At 45.5% G+C, this 17,256-nt stretch overlaps 1 protein-coding gene across 1 annotated transcript; it reads left to right on the forward strand.

Moving 5' to 3' along the window:
• The first annotated feature begins 3,431 nt into the window (after window positions 1–3,431).
• On the forward strand, window positions 3,432–5,587 carry LOC100853095 (uncharacterized). Its single transcript, XM_010649297.2, has 4 exons — window positions 3,432–4,547; window positions 4,629–4,661; window positions 4,763–5,041; window positions 5,192–5,587. The coding sequence occupies exons 1-4, from the start codon at window positions 3,432–3,434 to the stop codon at window positions 5,585–5,587; spliced, it is 1,824 nt and encodes a 607-aa protein (XP_010647599.2).
• Window positions 5,588–17,256: the final 11,669 nt, after the last annotated feature.

Raw genomic sequence — 17,256 nt, forward strand, 5'->3', positions numbered from 1 at the left:
CACTGTGCCTACCAATAGAGAGCAGGCCATGATACAGACAGTTGTTCAGCACTGAGACATGCCATTCAGGATTTGATTGATCAAGGCTTGGTTGATTTGGGGCGCCCGGGTGTAGCCACAGACCCGCTACCTACTCATGACACTAGAGCAGTACCTCCACTCCCGGAAGGGGTACATTTGATTGAGTTTGCAGGGGATGAGATATTTATGATGGGTTGGGATGGGGAGGCTCCTCAGCCGATCAGTCTATATGAGGAGTCAGATTTTGTTGGATATATACCTAGACAGCACATCCCCAGGCCATTCAGTTTGACCCCGGACAGGATTTATGGGCTGCCTCCAGTATCACCAGTATACTTATAGCATGTGCCACCTATGACACCCTTCATTCTGTTCCCAGAGGAATATAGGTCCCCTCATAGAGATGTTCAGATAGTTACACGGAGTGGAAGGGTAGCACAACCTCCACCCGTTGACAGGCCATTTGCTGGTATAGCTGCTAAAGAGGAGGTTCAGAGAGAAGATGATGAGATATTACGACAGCTACGCACTACTCAGGCTCGCATATCCATTTGGAGCCTTTTGGCCTCATCTAGTACACACAGAGATGCATTAGTCAGAGCCCTTGGCCAGATTAGGGTTGACACTGCTACTACCCCAGAGGGGCTTATTCACATGTTGACAGCTGATAGAGCTACATGTATAGTGTTTTCTGATGATGACTTGCCACCAGAGGGATCAAATCATGTTCGACCCTTATTCATTGATGTTGCTTGTTTAGGCCGTCGGGTGCCGTCTGTTCTATTGGACAACGGCTCTGCCCTGAACGTCTGTCCATTGGTTATTGCCATTGCGCTTGGGTTTTCACCAGATGATTTTGGGCCTTCTACACAGACTGTTAGAGCTTATGATGGGACTCAGAGGACAGTTATGGGTACACTCAGTACACATGTCATGACTGGGCCAGTTAGTTACTCCATAGTATTTCAGGTTTTGAGGATTCAGTCATCCTTTAACCTGCTTCTTGGCCGCCCGTGGATTCATGAGGCTGGTGCTATACCATCTTCCCTTCATCAGAAGGTGAAGTTCATACACGAGGGGCGCATTATCACGATACAGTCTGATAGAGATATTATCACTTCGTCTGAGCCAGTATTACATATCAGTCACAGTGAGGATGACTTACATTTGACCGGGTTTACGTTCGATGAGGTTCAGGTTGTCAGCTTAGAGGATGGCAGCAGAGATATGGTACCTATGTCATTTGACCAGCACAGCAGCACTTTGGTGCTCAGCATGATGAGAGGCATGTCTTATTTGCCTGGTATGGGATTGGGTCGCCGCCAGCAGGGGCCCCACGAGTTTACTTTCACAGTTGATCACGACATGCCCTACGGATTAGGTTACATACCCACAGAGGCTGATGCGCGTTATATGTCACAGCTGCACAGGGATAGGGTGAGGGCTCGCATGTCTGACATTCCATTTGATTATCCCCTCCGCCCATACACCTTCCAGTTGGCCGACTACTTCATTAGGGGTTCAGAGCATACACCTCGCACAGAGGGGACTGTTCACATTCCAGAGACAGTTGGGATTCAGGACATCCAGCAGGCCCTGGGTCAGATTCATTTGGACACCGAGACTACTGAGGCACCTGGTGCCATGATAGTCACGCCCTCATCACCGGACCAAGCTAGTACGTTCTCTATGTGTTTCCCCGATGAGGTCCCTGACTATGACCTACCTATGGATTTTGGATATGGCACTGATGAGATGGACATGATCGGCATAGGTCGTATCTTCGATGTAGCGCCACACGGGCCCCATACTGTTTTCGATATGTTCGGAGTTTTTGTACTCGAGACTGATGAGGATGACTCTATTCCTGATGCCTACACTGATGATATGGATTTTATAGGCATTGGTCGTATCCTTGATGCAGCCCCACACGGGCCCCTTTCTGTTTTTGACATATCTGGAGTTTCCGTACTTGATGATGAGTTAGTCCTTGATGTCGTTACTTCTGATTTTGCTTCTGTTGAGGGAGCGTCCGACTCTGTGGACCCACCTCTTTCTTTTGACACTATGTCCGGGTTTGTCACCCGCTTTGATGATATTTCTGATGGTAATAATGATATGAGTATTTTCGAGTACTTGAATGTGTCACAACATTTTCCTTTGATTGCACCACCAGCACCCACGACACATATATATGATGTTGATGATGTGGGAGATACAGATGACCCACTGGGTGGTCAGTCAGAGTGTGATTCTGATACAGAGGATAGGAAAGTCACACCCATTTCTAGTAGCACAGAGTTGATAGATTTTGGGGCACTAGATCAGCCCAGGGAGATTAGGATTGGCTCTTCTCTATCTCCTGATGAGAGAAGTAGATTGATTGACCTACTTAGGTCATACTTGGATGTATTTTCATGGTCATATGAGGACATGCCGGGCCTTGACCCCACCATAGTGCAGCATCACCTGCCCATTTTACCACATGCTAGGCCTGTTAAGCAGAAATTGAGGAGACTATACCCTCGATGGAGTTTGTAGGTTAAGGAAGAAATTTAGAAACAACTCAGTGTTGGCTTCTCGTTAGTGGTTGAGTACCCTGAGTGGCTGGCTAATGTCATCCCTGTTCCTAAAAAGGACGGCAAAGTTAGAGTTTGTGTTGACTTTCGAGATCTGAATAAGGCCAGCCCTAAGGATGATTTTCCCTTTCCACACATTGATATGCTGGTTGATAGCACTGCAGGGCATCTGATGTTATCCTTCATGGATGGTTTTTCTGGGTATAATCAGATTTTGATGGCTCCAGAGGATATGGTGAAGACTTCTTTCATTACTGAGTGGGGTACTTACTGCTACCAAGTTATGCCATTTGGGTTGAAGAATGCAGGAGCCACTTATCAGAGAGCTGCTACTACTCTGTTCCATGATATGATGCATAAAGATGTCGAGGTCTATGTGGATGACATGATAGTAAAGTCCCGAGACAGGGCAGATCACTTAGCAGCCTTACAAAGGTTTTTTGAGAGGATCAGACAGTTCAGGCTGAGATTGAATCCCAAGAAGTGTACCTTTGGGGTGACTTCTGGAAAATTGCTGGGACACATTGTTAGTGAGCGAGGTATAGAGGTTGATCTAGAGAAAATCAGAGCCATACTTGACATGCCTACCCCGAGGACTGAGAAAGAGATAGGGGATTCCTAGGTAGATTGCAATACATCAGTCGTTTCATTGCTAGATTGACAGACATTTGTGAGCCTATCTTCCGCCTTCTGAGGAAGAATCAGCCTATAGTTTGGAATGATGATTGTCAGCGCGCTTTTGAGAGGATTAAGGAGTGTCTCCTTTCTCCTCCGGTTTTAGTGCCTCCCACACCGGGGCGTCCTTTGCTTCTGTACTTATCAGTTTCAAACATGGCCTTAGGATGCATGTTAGCTCAGCTTGATGATTTGGGGAAGGAGCGAGTCATCTATTATTTGAGTAAAAGGATGCTTGAGTATGAGTGCAAGTACATTATGATTGAGCGTCTTTGCTTAGCAGTGGTTTGGGCCACTAGGAGACTTAGACATTACATGACAGAGTATTCTGTGCTCTTGGTCTCACGATTGGACCCGTTGAGGTATCTATTTGACAGGCCTGTTCTGACCGGTAGGGTCATGAGATGGCTGGTATTGTTGACAGAGTTTGATATTCATTATGTCACGCAGAAGTCAGTAAAGGGAAGCATTGTTGCAGATCATCTAGCTTCTTTGCCGATATCCGATGACCGATCAGTTGATGATGATTTCCCTGATGAGCAGATTGTTTCAATGACTAGTATTACGGGGTGGTGGTTGTACTTTGATGGTGCCGCCAATCAGTCGGGGTTTGGCATTGGTATCTTATTAATATCACCACAGGGTGATCATATCCCCAGATCAGTCCGGTTAGCATTTTCTGATCATCACCGGTTGACGAATAATATTGTAGAGTATGAGGCTTGCATTACAGGTTTGGAGACTGCACTTGATCTTGGCATTAGACAGTTGGAGATCCACGAGGATTCCAACTTGGTTATAAAGCAGACTCAGGGTATCTGGAGGACACGGGATGAGAAGCTGAAACCCTACCATGCTTACTTGGACCTGTTGATTGATAGATTCGATGTGTTAAGGTATATACATTTGCCCAGGGCGGAGAATCAGTTTGCCGATGCATTAGCCACCTTGGCTTCTCTGATTGTGATCCCTGCGGGGGTGAATGTTAGGCCATTGCTGATTGAGACTAGGTCTGCACCAGCTTACTATTGTCTGATTGGAGAGATAGAGGATCAGATTGAACTGCCATGGTATCATGATATTTATCAGTTTCTGTCATGCGGCGCTTACCCAGAGTCAGCCTCAGCCAAGGATAGGAGAGCATTGAGACAGTTGGCCACCAGATTTGTTGTTTACGGGGATGCGCTGTATAGGAGATCACCTGATGGCTTGTTATTATTATGTTTAGACCGTGCATCTGCAGATCGAGTGATGAGAGAGGTTCATGCAGGGGTCTGTGGCCCACAATGGGAGGTCATATGCTAGCACGTAAGATCATGAGGACTGGCTACTTTTGGTTGACCATGGAGACAGATTGTTGCCAGTTTGTATAGAGATGTCAGGAGTGTCAGATGCATGGAGACTTGATACACGTGCCACTTTTTAAGTTGCATGCACTTGCATCCCCTTGGCCATTTTCAGTATGGGGTATTGATATTATTGGGAAGATCTCGCCCAAGTCTTCCAGTGGGCATGAGTACATTTTGGTTGCCATTGACTATTTCACCAAGTGGGTAGAAGCTGCTTCTTATGTTAGGTTGACAGCGGCCAGAGTGGCCAAGTTCATCAGATCGCATATTATCTGCCGATACGGGGTCCCTCATGAGTTGATCTCAGATAGAGGGGTGCATTTCAAGGGCGAGGTGGACGCGTTGATTCAAGAGTATGGCATTCAGCATCACAGATCGTCTGCATACAGGCCACAGACTAATGGAGCAGTTGAGGCCGCAAATAAGAATATCAAGAGGATTTTGAGAAAGATGGTCGAGACCTCTCGGGATTGGTCAGAGAAGCTCCCTTTCGCATTGTGGGCTTATCGTACATCTTTTCGTACCTCTATTGGAGCTACCCCGTATTCTTTGGTGTATGGTATAGAGGCAGTGCTACCTATTGAGATTGAGATGAGATCTTTGAGAGTAGCACTAGAGCAACATATATCCGAGGCCGAATGGGCCCAGGCTCGTTATGATCAGCTTAGCCTGTTGGATGAGAAGATATTGAGGGCGATAGATCATGTTCAGGCCTATCAGAGGAAGATGACCCGTGCATTCAGAAAGAGGGTTAGGCCTAGGAAATTCCAGAGAGGTGACCTAGTCTTGAAAGTCCTCAGGGGATTGATCAGCGACCCTAGAGGCAAGTTTAGACCGAGTTGGAGCGGGCCTTATGTCATCCAAGATCTGACTCGAGAGGGAGCTGCCTGGTTGACAGACCTAGACGGAAATCAGTTCACAGAGCCAGTTAATGTGGATCAGTTGAAGAAGTTTTATGCGTGAGACTAGCCCATTGAGCCTCACGTGGTTTATTATGGCATTTTCTTTCATTCAGCCTTGCATACCTTTTCTGACCTGGGTTGGGGGCCTACCCTTGTGCGCTTTGTATTTATTGATTGGATTTATGAGCATTGTGGGCATGGTGTCATTCTTCGTTTGTTCTTTCTTGCATCATTACCTGTTTCTTTTCGTCTCCATTTTGCATCTTCACACCGTCTACCTGTTAGTCCAGTTTCTATCATCTCTATTCACTTCGCTTCTGTTTTCCCTTGTGTGATGATGATGCGCTTTCGTCCAAGAGCTACCAGTCAGGTTTGTCACACCCTTTGTTCCGCCTGTAGGCTTTGATCCAAGATTCTTAGGTTGAAGGGGTCGGTGAAGATTGGAGGTTTGGGGTTCTTTTTGTTGGATTGTGATAATATGGAATTCGGCCCAAAAAAAAAAAAAAAAAAAAAGGAAAAGGAAAAAATAAAATAAAATAAAAATGAAAAAAAGGAAAAATTATGCTTGTTTGGTATTCGTTGATATACTTGGGATCATCAGATGTGGTTTTGGGTTTGAGAGATTTCTTTTTCCTTTAAGAGTCAGATGAGAGCATTGTACGATCCTTCTCACCATGGATCTGGGCGACACATTGGGAGTGAGGTTTGGGTTTCCTTGGCACTAGGCCCTTGGATCATTGTCTACATCACCATTCCCATCATATAGTGACTTGATTTGATTTGGCGTTCTTAGGATGAGTTGTTCTTCGTTGTCACATATTGCTATATTTGTATCCCAGTTGGTTTCTCCATTTTCTTCTACACCCATTCATCATTCACTTTGTCCCTTTTCGTCTGCTTCTATCCTCGTCGATCGTCGTTTCACTTCATGAACGATGAGTTCTTTGGTGCGTATCACCTATTGTTTGTTTTTTATTTAGATGCAGGGTTGAGTCACCTTGCTCACATGGTTCTGCGATATTTGACATTGCGCACACAGGGGTTTGGCATTATCTATTGGGAGATTTGGGCCTTTGTTTCCTATCGTTTCATTCACCTTTTACCCCTGGCCTACATTACGGTCCGAGTCGTAAGACCACCCTGAGGCCATGAGATCTCGTGTTTGCTTCGATGCGGTTCATTAGGATAGGCTTCGTCTACTGATTAAGTATGGGATGTTGACAGGTCTCCATTACTTCGGGGGATATCGAGGGTCACATATTGTCTTTCCATTCAGTTTACTTGCCTCAGGTCCATGATCAGAGATAGATGATACAGAGAGTTGGGACCGTTGAGGGCACCTTTACCTGATGTTTTGACACGTTTATACTAGGGCATGCTCCCATCCTTGCATGCTGGCTTTGGCTCTTTATACATGTACGCAGGCATTCCGTTTCGCCTAGCAATGTTATGGACATCAAAGTTTGAGTAAGCCCCGCATTCAGCCCAATTTCTTCATATAGCAGAGTGCTTTTGAGGTCTGACCCGAGATCAGATTCACGGTATTCATCGACCCAGCAGGGGTGCATACCCCATTCATTGTCTTGTTTGTTAGTTCAAATGAGTGGGTCTTCAGTGATGTATTCCAAAGTTTTCATTAACATATTTGAGTTTCAGATGTACACACTGGGGCATATCCCCTATCAGTTTTTGTGGATATTGGATGTTGTGGATTAGAGTGGAGGGTTTTTTTCCCTTAGAAATGGATGATTGTGATATTTTCAGCTCTCTGACTTTAACCATATGTGCGGTTATAGGATTCTGACATGATATTGATATCTTAGACTGGGGCATAACTCCTTTCTTTCACCCTTGGTCACATTTGTGAGTTTGTCCTATAGGGGCATACCCTCTTCTTTCCATTTGTTAGTGGTGATTGTGATTTCTCGCTTGTCATTTATCAACGTTTTCTGGTGTTACACCGGGGCATACCCCTTTCTTTTTTCATGATGAAGGTGTTTGATTTCTGGCTTCTTCGAGTCATCTGTTGGCAGTCCTTGGACGTCATACTAGGGCATACCCCTTTTGTTATCAAGGTTAGCATGTCAGCGGTTGCATCTTGAGTCCCCCTATTTTGCTCTGAGTTTTGTTTTAAGGCATCCCCTGTCTGTTTAGGTGTTTTGAGCCTTAGTAATGGCATCCCTACCTCCTTTTAGTTCGATGGTTCCTCGGTATCATGCCCGAGTTCGATCCCCTATTCTACCATTTCTCGGTACTTGCCCGAACCCTTCTCCGGTACTTGCCCGGATTCCATCATTTTCCGGTACTCGCCCGGACCCTTCTCCGATACTCGCCCGGATTTCAAACTTTTCCGGCACTCGCCCGGATTCCACCATTTTTTCGGTACTTGCCCGAACCCTTCTCTGGTACTCGCCCAGATTCCACCATTTTCCGATACTCTCCCGGACCCTTCTCCGGTACTTGCCCAGATTCCACCCTTTTCCGGTACTCGCCCGGACCCTTCTCCGGTACTCGCCCGGATTCCACCATTTTCCGGTACCCGCCTGGACCCTTCTCCGGTACTCGCCCGGATTTCACACTTTTCCGGTACTCGCCCGGATTCCACCCTTTCCCAGTACTTGCCCGAACCCTTCTCCGGTACTCGCCCGGATTCCACCATTTTCCGGTACTCGCCCGGATCCTTCTCCGGTACTAGCCCGGATTCCACCATTTTCCAATACCTGCCTGGACCCTTCTCCGGTACTCGCCCGGATTCCACCCTTTCCCGGTACTTGCCCGAACCCTTCTCCGGTACTTGCCCGAATTCCACCCTTTTTCGGTACTCGCCCGGACTCTTCTCCGGTACTCGCCCGGATTTCACACTTTTCCGGCACTCGCCCGGATTCCACCCTTTTTTCGGTACTTGCTCGAACCCTTCTCTGGTACTCACCCAGATTCCACCATTTTCTGATACTCTCCTGGACCCTTCTCCGGTACTCGCCCGGATTCCACCATTTTCCGGTACTCGCCCGGACCCTTCTCCGGTACTCGCCCGGATTCCACCATTTTCCGATACTCGCCCGGATTTCATACTTTTCTGGTACTCGCCCGGATTCAACCCTTTCCCGGTACTTGCCCGAACCCTTCTCTGGTACTCGCCCAGATTCCACCATTTTCCGATACTCTCCCGGACCCTTTTCCGGTACTTGCCCGGATTCCACCCTTTTCCGGTACTCGCCCGGACCCTTCTCCGGTACTCGCCCGGATTCCACCATTTTCCGGTACCCGCTTGGACCCTTCTCCGGTACTCGCCCGGATTTCACACTTTTCCGGTACTCGCCCGGATTCCACCCTTTCCCAGTACTTGCCCGAACCCTTCTCCGGTACTCGCCCGGATTCCACCCTTTTCCGGTACTCGCCTGGATCCTTCTCCGGTACTAGCCCGGATTCCACCATTTTCCAATACCTGCCTGGACCCTTCTCCGGTACTCGCCCGGATTCCACCCTTTCTCTGTACTTGCCCGAACCCTTCTCCGGTACTTGCCCGGATTCCACCCTTTTTCGGTACTCGCCCAGACCCTTCTCCGGTACTCGCCCGGATTTCACACTTTTCCGGCACTCGCCCGGATTCCACCCTTTCCCAGTACTTGCCCGAACCCTTCTCCGGTACTCGCCCGGATTCCACCCTTTTCCGGTACTCGCCTGGATCCTTCTCCGGTACTAGCCTGGATTCCACCATTTTCCAATACCTGCCTGGACCCTTCTCCGGTACTCGCCCGGATTCCACCCTTTCTCGGTACTTGCCCGAACCCTTCTCCGGTACTTGCCCGGATTCCACCCTTTTTCGGTACTCGCCCGGACCCTTCTCCGGTACTCGCCCGGATTTCACACTTTTTCGGCACTCGCCCGGATTCCACCCTTTTTTCGGTACTTGCCCGAACCCTTCTCTGGTACTCGCCCAGATTCCACCATTTTCCGATACTCTCCTGGACCCTTCTCCGGTACTCGCCCGGATTCCACCCTTTTCCGGTACTCGCCCGGACCCTTCTCCGGTACTCGCCCGGATTCCACCATTTTCCGATACTCACCCGGATTTCATACTTTTCTGGTACTCGCCCGGATTCAACCCTTTCCCGGTACTTGCCCGAACCCTTCTCTGGTACTCGCCCAGATTCCACCCTTCTCCGGTACTTGCCCGGAACCTTCTCCGGTACTCGCCCGGACCCTTCTCCGGTACTCGCCCGAATTTTACCCGTTTTCGGTACTCGCCCGAATTTTACCCGTTTCCTGTACTTGCCCGAACCCTTCTCCGGTACTCACCCAAAGCTTTTTCGGTACTTGCCCGGACCCTTCTCCGGTACTCGCCCAGACCTTTCTCGGTACTTGCCCGGAACCTTCTCCGGTACTTGCCCGGAACCTTCTCCGGTACTCGCCCGGACTTTTCTCTGGTACTCGCCCGGATTCCACCATTTTTCGGTACTTGCCCTAACCCTTTTCCGGTACTCGCCCGGATTCCACCATTTTTCGGTACTTGCCCGAACCCTTCTCCAATACTTGCTTGGATCAAATCCCTAATCTTTCCCAGCATCATGATCGGGTCTCCTTTTATCTTTCTCCGACATCGTGCCTAGATCCCATAGTCCATTCAGTCAGCATGACTTATTTCCCTTAACCTTCTTTATTGTTGGGTGGGAACAAAATTGTTGGTCATTTGGGTTCTTCACTAGAGTTCATTTCACTCTTGCATTACATGCACTTTGCACTCACAATTCACTCGTTCATTCACTCTACTGAAGAGGGGCATATTTGTAGACCCTCAATTTTGTCCCTCGACACTGGCATTTATCCTTCGGGTGTCACATCCACCCATCGTTCGCATATGGCACCACTTGGGCCCCTTTTGGGCTTAGTCGGTGTCCGAGCCTCGTGTGGGTTTGTGTGTGGTCCATTGTGGTGCATATGTGGTTCATTTCGGAGGGTCACCATGGCCATTTTACTAGTCATTCACATCACGCTATAGGAAGGAAGTGGGGTCATCCCGATGTTTTAGCTTAGTTGGGGTTTATAGGGGCATGTTGAGGTTCGGAGCACTTGGGATTGTTTTGATTGTATCTCCCTCATACAAACTCTGAATCAAGAACCGTTTATTTTTATGGATTACTTATTCTTCCAGGAACATTGTGTAAAATTTCCAAAATTTTTTGCAACCGATCGGCTGGTTGGCAGCCGGTTCAGCCGGTTCATCGAGTCAGCCGGTGTAGAACACTGATTTTTGGTAATTGTTTTGATCATATCTCCCTCTTCCGAACTTGGAATCATGCACCGTTTTTTTTAATGGATTCCTTACTCTACTAGGAACATTATGTCAAATTTTCAGAATTTTTTTCCATCAGTTCGACCAGTTGGCATCCGGTACAGCCGGTTCAGCCGGTTCATTGAGTCAGCTGAGGTAAAACACTAATTCTAGTAATTTTGAGGCCCAAATCCTACATGGCTCAGGCCCATAAGCTCTAGATCGGTTTTGGGCAATGTTGTGGGTCCATTTTGGGCCTTGGTTTGGGTTCCTTGCAGCCCACCACGAATCCATATGGATTCTTGGTGGTGAAGCAAGCTGAAAAAACTGAAGGGAGTGAGCTGGCCTTGTAAGTCTAAGAAAAGTAATGAGGGGTGTGGTTCCCATGCTGATGAAGGGAATTTCGGTGCTGAAGGGGAAGGAACCCAGGAGGCTCAAATGCTAAGAGGGTTATGAGTATAAAAGGTGAGAGGATAGGAGAGCAAAGGACCTTTGGACATTTTGGAGAGGGGAAATCTTGCTGGTGAGAAAAACAAAAGGTCAGCAGCATCTTCTGAGTTGAGAGTGTGGGGGAAAGCTTCAGCACTGTGGTTTTTTTTGAAGAGGAGAGTGACAGCCTCTCAGTTTTGGAAGTCATCATCAGCATGCACGGATCATATTTGGTGGAGATTCTGAGGTAAGCATGCTGAATTTTCTTTACTTACAGTTTATCTTCCTCGTCTTCATATGCTTTTTCTCCTTCCTCATCATCTTTTCTTCCCTTTGATATGAAGATTGTATTGCTTGGGTGTGGATAATAAAGGCCACACATGATTGTTGTTGTTTGCTTCCTTGATCACTTAGGAACTTTCTGACCGAATTAGGGATTTTTTACTAACCGGATGAACCGGTTCAACCGATTCAGCACCATAGCTGGCAGCCTCTGTCAGCCATGAGGAACACCTGCCTTTCTTTGTCCGGTTCTCACTCATCCGGGATCAGAATTGAGAACCATTTCTTTTTTTTGCTTCCTTAATCACTTAGGAACTTTCTGACCGAATTTGAGATTTTTTACCAACCGGATGAACCGGTTTGAAACCGGTTCAACCGATTCAGCACCATAGCTGGCAGCCTCTGTCAGCCATGAGGAACACCTGCCTTTCTTTGTCTGGTTCTCACTCATCCGAGCTCGGAATTGAGAACCGTTTCTTTTTGTTTCTTCCTTAATCACTTAGGAACTTTCTGACCGAATTTGGGATTTTTTATCAACCGGCTGAACCGGTTTGAAACCGGTTCAACCGGTTCAGTACCATAGCTGGCAGCCTCTGTCAGCCATAAGGAACACTTGCCTTTCTTTGTCTGGTTCTCACTCATCCGGAATTGGAATTGAGAACCGTTTCTTTTTTTTGCTTCCTTAATCACTTAAGAACTTTCTGACCAAATTTGGGATTTTTTACCAACCGGATGAACCGGTTTGAAACCGGTTCAACCGGTTCAGCACCATAGCTGGCAGCCTCTGTCAGCCATGAGGAACACCTGCCTTTCTTTGTCCGGTTCTCACTCATCCGAGCTCGGAATTGAGAACCGTTTCTTTTTTTTTTCTTCCTTAATCACTTAGGAACTTTCTGACCAAATTTGGGATTTTTTATCAACCGGCTGAACCGGTTTGAAACCGGTTCAACCGGTTCAGTACCATAGCTGGCAGCCTCTGTCAGCCATAAGGAACACTTGCCTTTCTTTGTCTGGTTCTCACTCATCCGGGATCGGAATTAAGAACCGTTTCTTTTTTTTGCTTCCTTAATCACTTAGGAACTTTCTGACCAAATTTGAGATTTTTTACCAACCGGATGAACCGGTTCAACCGGTTCAGCACCATAGCTGGCAGCCTCTGTCAGCCATGAGGAACACCTGCCTTTCTTTGTCCGGTTCTCACTCATCCAAGCTCGGAATTGAGAACCGTTTCTTTTTTTTTCTTCCTTAATAACTTAGGAACTTTCTGACCGAATTTGGGATTTTTTATCAACCAGATGAACCAGTTTGAAACCGGTTCAACCGGTTCAGCACCATAGCTGGCAGCCTCTGTCAGCCATGAGGAACACCTGCCTTTCTTTGTCCGGTTCTCACTCATCCGAGCTCGGAATTGAGAACCGTTTCTTTTTTTTTCTTCCTTAATAACTCAGGAACTTTCTGACCGAATTTGGGATTTTTTACCAACCGGATGAACCGGTTTGAAACCGGTTCAACCGGTTCAGCACCATAGCTGGCAGCCTCTGTCAGCCATGAGGAACACCTGCCTTTCTTTGTCCGGTTCTCACTCATCCGAGCTCGGAATTGAGAACCGTTTCTTTTTTTTTCTTCCTTAATCACTTAGGAACTTTCTGACTGAATTTGGGATTTTTTATCAACCGGCTGAACCGGTTGGAAACCGGTTCAACCGGTTCAGCACCATAGCTGGCAGCCTCTGTCAGCCATGAGGAACACCTGCCTTTCTTTGTCCAGTTCTCACTCATCCGAGCTCGGAATTGAGAACCGTTTCTTTTGTTTTCTTCCTTAATCACTTAGGAACTTTCTGACTGAATTTGGGATTTTTTACCAACCGGATGAACCGGTTTGGAACCGGTTCAACCGGTTCATCACCATAGCTGGCAGCCTCTGTCAGCCATGAGGAACACCTGCCTTCCTTTGTCCGGTTCTCACTCATCCAAGCTCAGAATTGAGAACCGTTTCTTTTGTTTTCTTCCTTAATCACTTAGGAACTTTTTGACCAAATTTGGGATTTTTTATCAATAGGTTGTACCAGTTGAGAACTAGTTCAACCTGTTCTATTGGAGGACTTTAGGTAGCCTTTGATTTTGGCATTTTTCGAGCCCTTATCCATGGGGGGCTCAAACCCATTTGCTATAGGGCACTTGTGAGCCATCTTGAAGGTTTAAGTCAGTGTTTGATTTCAGTTAGTATGGGCAATTTGGAAGTTATGGTTGGTGTGGTCTAGATGAGTCTAGTTCGATTTGTATGACATTTGGGGAGTCCCTTACCTCATTTCAACCAGTTATCTTCCTTTTTTGGCACAAGCTTTGATGCTTGATTTTGAATACATGTTGCGTGATTGACTCACCCTCTGCTGCAGCGCTTGGCTAGGGACCACAGGTACGCATCGTTGGCTTTGGTTGTTGAATTCATATGCATGCATGGTGCTTAATCTTGAATGTTTGTTATGTGTTTATCTGTGTTTGGCTGACCTTTTATGCAGCGCTTGGCTAGGGACCACAGGTACGCACCCATTGTTTTGTTTGGTTGAATTCATATGCATGCCAAATACCAATTAGGATTGTGTGATTCATGACTTCTATTTAGCTTAGGGTTTCATTTGACCTTTGACCCATATGCTCCCACATACCCAATTCATTAGTAGAGACCGAGTTCCGGGCCTAGAGGGGTGCTACCTCGCATGAGGTACCTTCCCAACGGGTAACCTGATCCCCGGACCCAGAATCTAGTTTTCATAGACCGCTTTTTCCATACTGGGGTCATTAGGGGTTTTTGTTCTTACTTAATTTTCCCCATTTTAAAAACAAAAATAAAAAGTAAGTGGCGACTCCAAACAACACTGTTCCTCACTGGGGACGGGTTTTTCAAAACTGGAAAACACCAACTTTTTCATTTCTTTCTTTTCTTTTAAAAGCGAGTCGCGTCGGTCCGGTGGATCGGGTGAGGGTCCACAGGGCGCTTTGTGTTGAGATATTAGGAATGCTTTCCTTATATCATTCTTTCCTTATATCATTTAGTGTTGAAATATTAGGAATGTTTAGATATTAGGAAAGTTGAGATATTATAAATATTGAGATATTAGGAATATTGAGATACTAGGAGTATTGAGATATTAGGAAAGTTGAGATATTAGGATATTAGTTGTTATTTCCTTATATCATTCTTTCCTTGTATCATTCTTTCCCATTCTTAGAATGATGATTACCCTCTATATATACTCTGTACATGAACGAATGAAAGTATGAATGAAAAAAACTACCATTTATCAATTTGAAGATGGTATCAGAGCCATGGAACTAAAATCGTGGATATTTTGTCGCTATGGTAGTCCGACAGCGATCAACCATCCTAAGACAAGCCCTAATATTGATAAGTCAACCTTCAAATGCACTCACTTCAATAAGACTGGTCCCACCAGTTTGGATATCCCACAATTTCAAAGCAACGACTCTTGGTATAACCAGGAAAACAATAAGGAACCGAGGGTTTGAACCATGGACCTTTAGATCATGTTTAGGCTATCAACACTTTGTTATTAATTATAATAATCGTGATCAACGAAAGAAGGATCCCAAGAAAACCTCGATTGCAACTGTTGCCGAAATAAAAACAGAGGCTAATGTTGCTGAGAAAGCCTCTGCATTAGTAGCCGCTACTGATCATGGTGGTAAGTTTTTAAATACTTTTACACCTGTTATTAATAGTGCATGGATAATTTATTCTGGTACTACAGATCATATGACTTTTGATTCTAGACAGGTTTCACCCCTTAGACCTTCCTCACAAAAAATTGTTTCCACAGCCAATGGTAACACAACCCCAGTCATTGAGGAAGGATCCTTAACTCTTACTGATACTTTGAATTTGGATTCTGTTTTAGTTGTTCCATCTTTAGATTACAATCTTTTGTCAGTTTCTCGAATCACTACAATCTTATCTTGTATTGTCATTTTTTGGCCTGAATTTTGTGTGATTAAGGACATCCAAACAAGACAGACGATTGGTTGTGGTATTAAACGGGGAAAACTCTATTACTTGGACTTGCAATCAAAGGATTCAAATAAGTTGCAACAAGCCTTGATGGTAGATGGATCTGAGGGGGAGAAGAAAAAGTCTGAAATTTGGTTGTGGCATCGACGTCTAGGACATGCTTCCTTTGGTTATTTAAAAAAATTGTTTCCTAGTTTGTTTGCAAAGAGTGATATTTCTAATTTCCGTTGTGATATTTGTGAATTGGCTAAAAGCCATCGTGCTTCGTTTCCGTTAATTTTGAATAAAAGTCCGTTTCCTTTTATGGTTATACATTCTGATGTTTGGGGCCCATCCAAAGTCCCAACTTTGAGTGGCTCACATTGGTTTGTTACTTTTATTGATGATTGTACCAGAATGACTTGGTTATGCTTGATGAAGACCAAAGATGAAGTGAACTTGTTGTTTCAAAAATTTCATAAAATGATTGAAACTCAGTACAATGCAAAGGTTCGGGTTCTGCGTAGTGATAATGGTGGAGAATATCAAAGTTCTGATCTTCAAAAGTATTTGGAAGGACATGGCATCATTCATCAGACTACTTGTTCCAATACACCCCAACAAAATGGAGTCGCTGAACGAAAAAATCGACACTTGTTAGAGGTTGTTCGTGCTTCCTTGATAGCAGCAAAAACACCGATATCTTATTGGGGAGAAGCAATCACATCTGCCGCATACTTGATCAATTGGGTACCTTCTAGCTCAATTAACTTTCAAACACCTCTCCAAGCTCTTACTAATGCCGTAGTTGCCCCAACCGTCCCAAATCTACCTCCTCGTGTTTTTGGTTGCGTGGCATTTGTGCATCTACATAAGCACCAACGCACCAAGTTAACTTCCCATGCATTGCAATGTGTGTTTGTTGGATATGCATTGCACAAAAAGGGATATCGATGTTACCATCCTCCAACTCGACAAATGTACATTACAATGGATGTGGTGTGTCATGAAGATTCAATGTATTTTTCATCTGAGTCTGAACTTCAGGGGGAGTACCATAAGGAAATTCAGACTCTCAATTATGATTATCATATCTCTGAGGAAGATGAATCTGGACAATCTGAACTAGTGAACCAGGAAGTGGGTGAGTTGGATATGAGTGGTCAACAATTTGGGTTCGAAGATGTCTTCACTGAAATACCAAACCAATCGTCGTCTGTTGAGGGTGTTCTTAATTTGGAACCTGATCCATTCATGAAACGGTTACCACATCGTCATAATAGAGGTATTCCTAAACCCACATATGAACCTGAATTGTCTACTAAAGTCAAATATCCCATGAGCAACTATGTGTCTACCCATCGTTTATCTGAATCAAATAAGTCATTTGTAAATCAATTATCTACTGTATCTATTCCTAACAGTGTGCAGGAAGCCTTAGTTGATCCAAGGTGGAAAGCAACCATGAATGAAGAGATGAAATCATTGCATAAGAATGAAACATGGGAGCTCGTAGAATGTCCACCAAGAAAGAAGCCAGTTGGGTGTCGTTGGATCTATACTGTGAAGTACAAGGCAGATGGTAGTATTGAATGATTTAAAGCAAGACTGGTAGCAAAAGGGTACACTCTAACTTATGGAATTGACTACACGGAGACATTTGCACCTGTAGCTAAGATCAACACAATTCGAGTATTATTGTCTTTAGCTGCAAACCTAGATTGGCCATTACAACAATTCGA

Source organism: Vitis vinifera, chromosome 3, assembly GCF_030704535.1.
Source record: "Vitis vinifera cultivar Pinot Noir 40024 chromosome 3, ASM3070453v1".
NCBI classification, from domain to species: Eukaryota; Viridiplantae; Streptophyta; class Magnoliopsida; order Vitales; family Vitaceae; genus Vitis; species Vitis vinifera.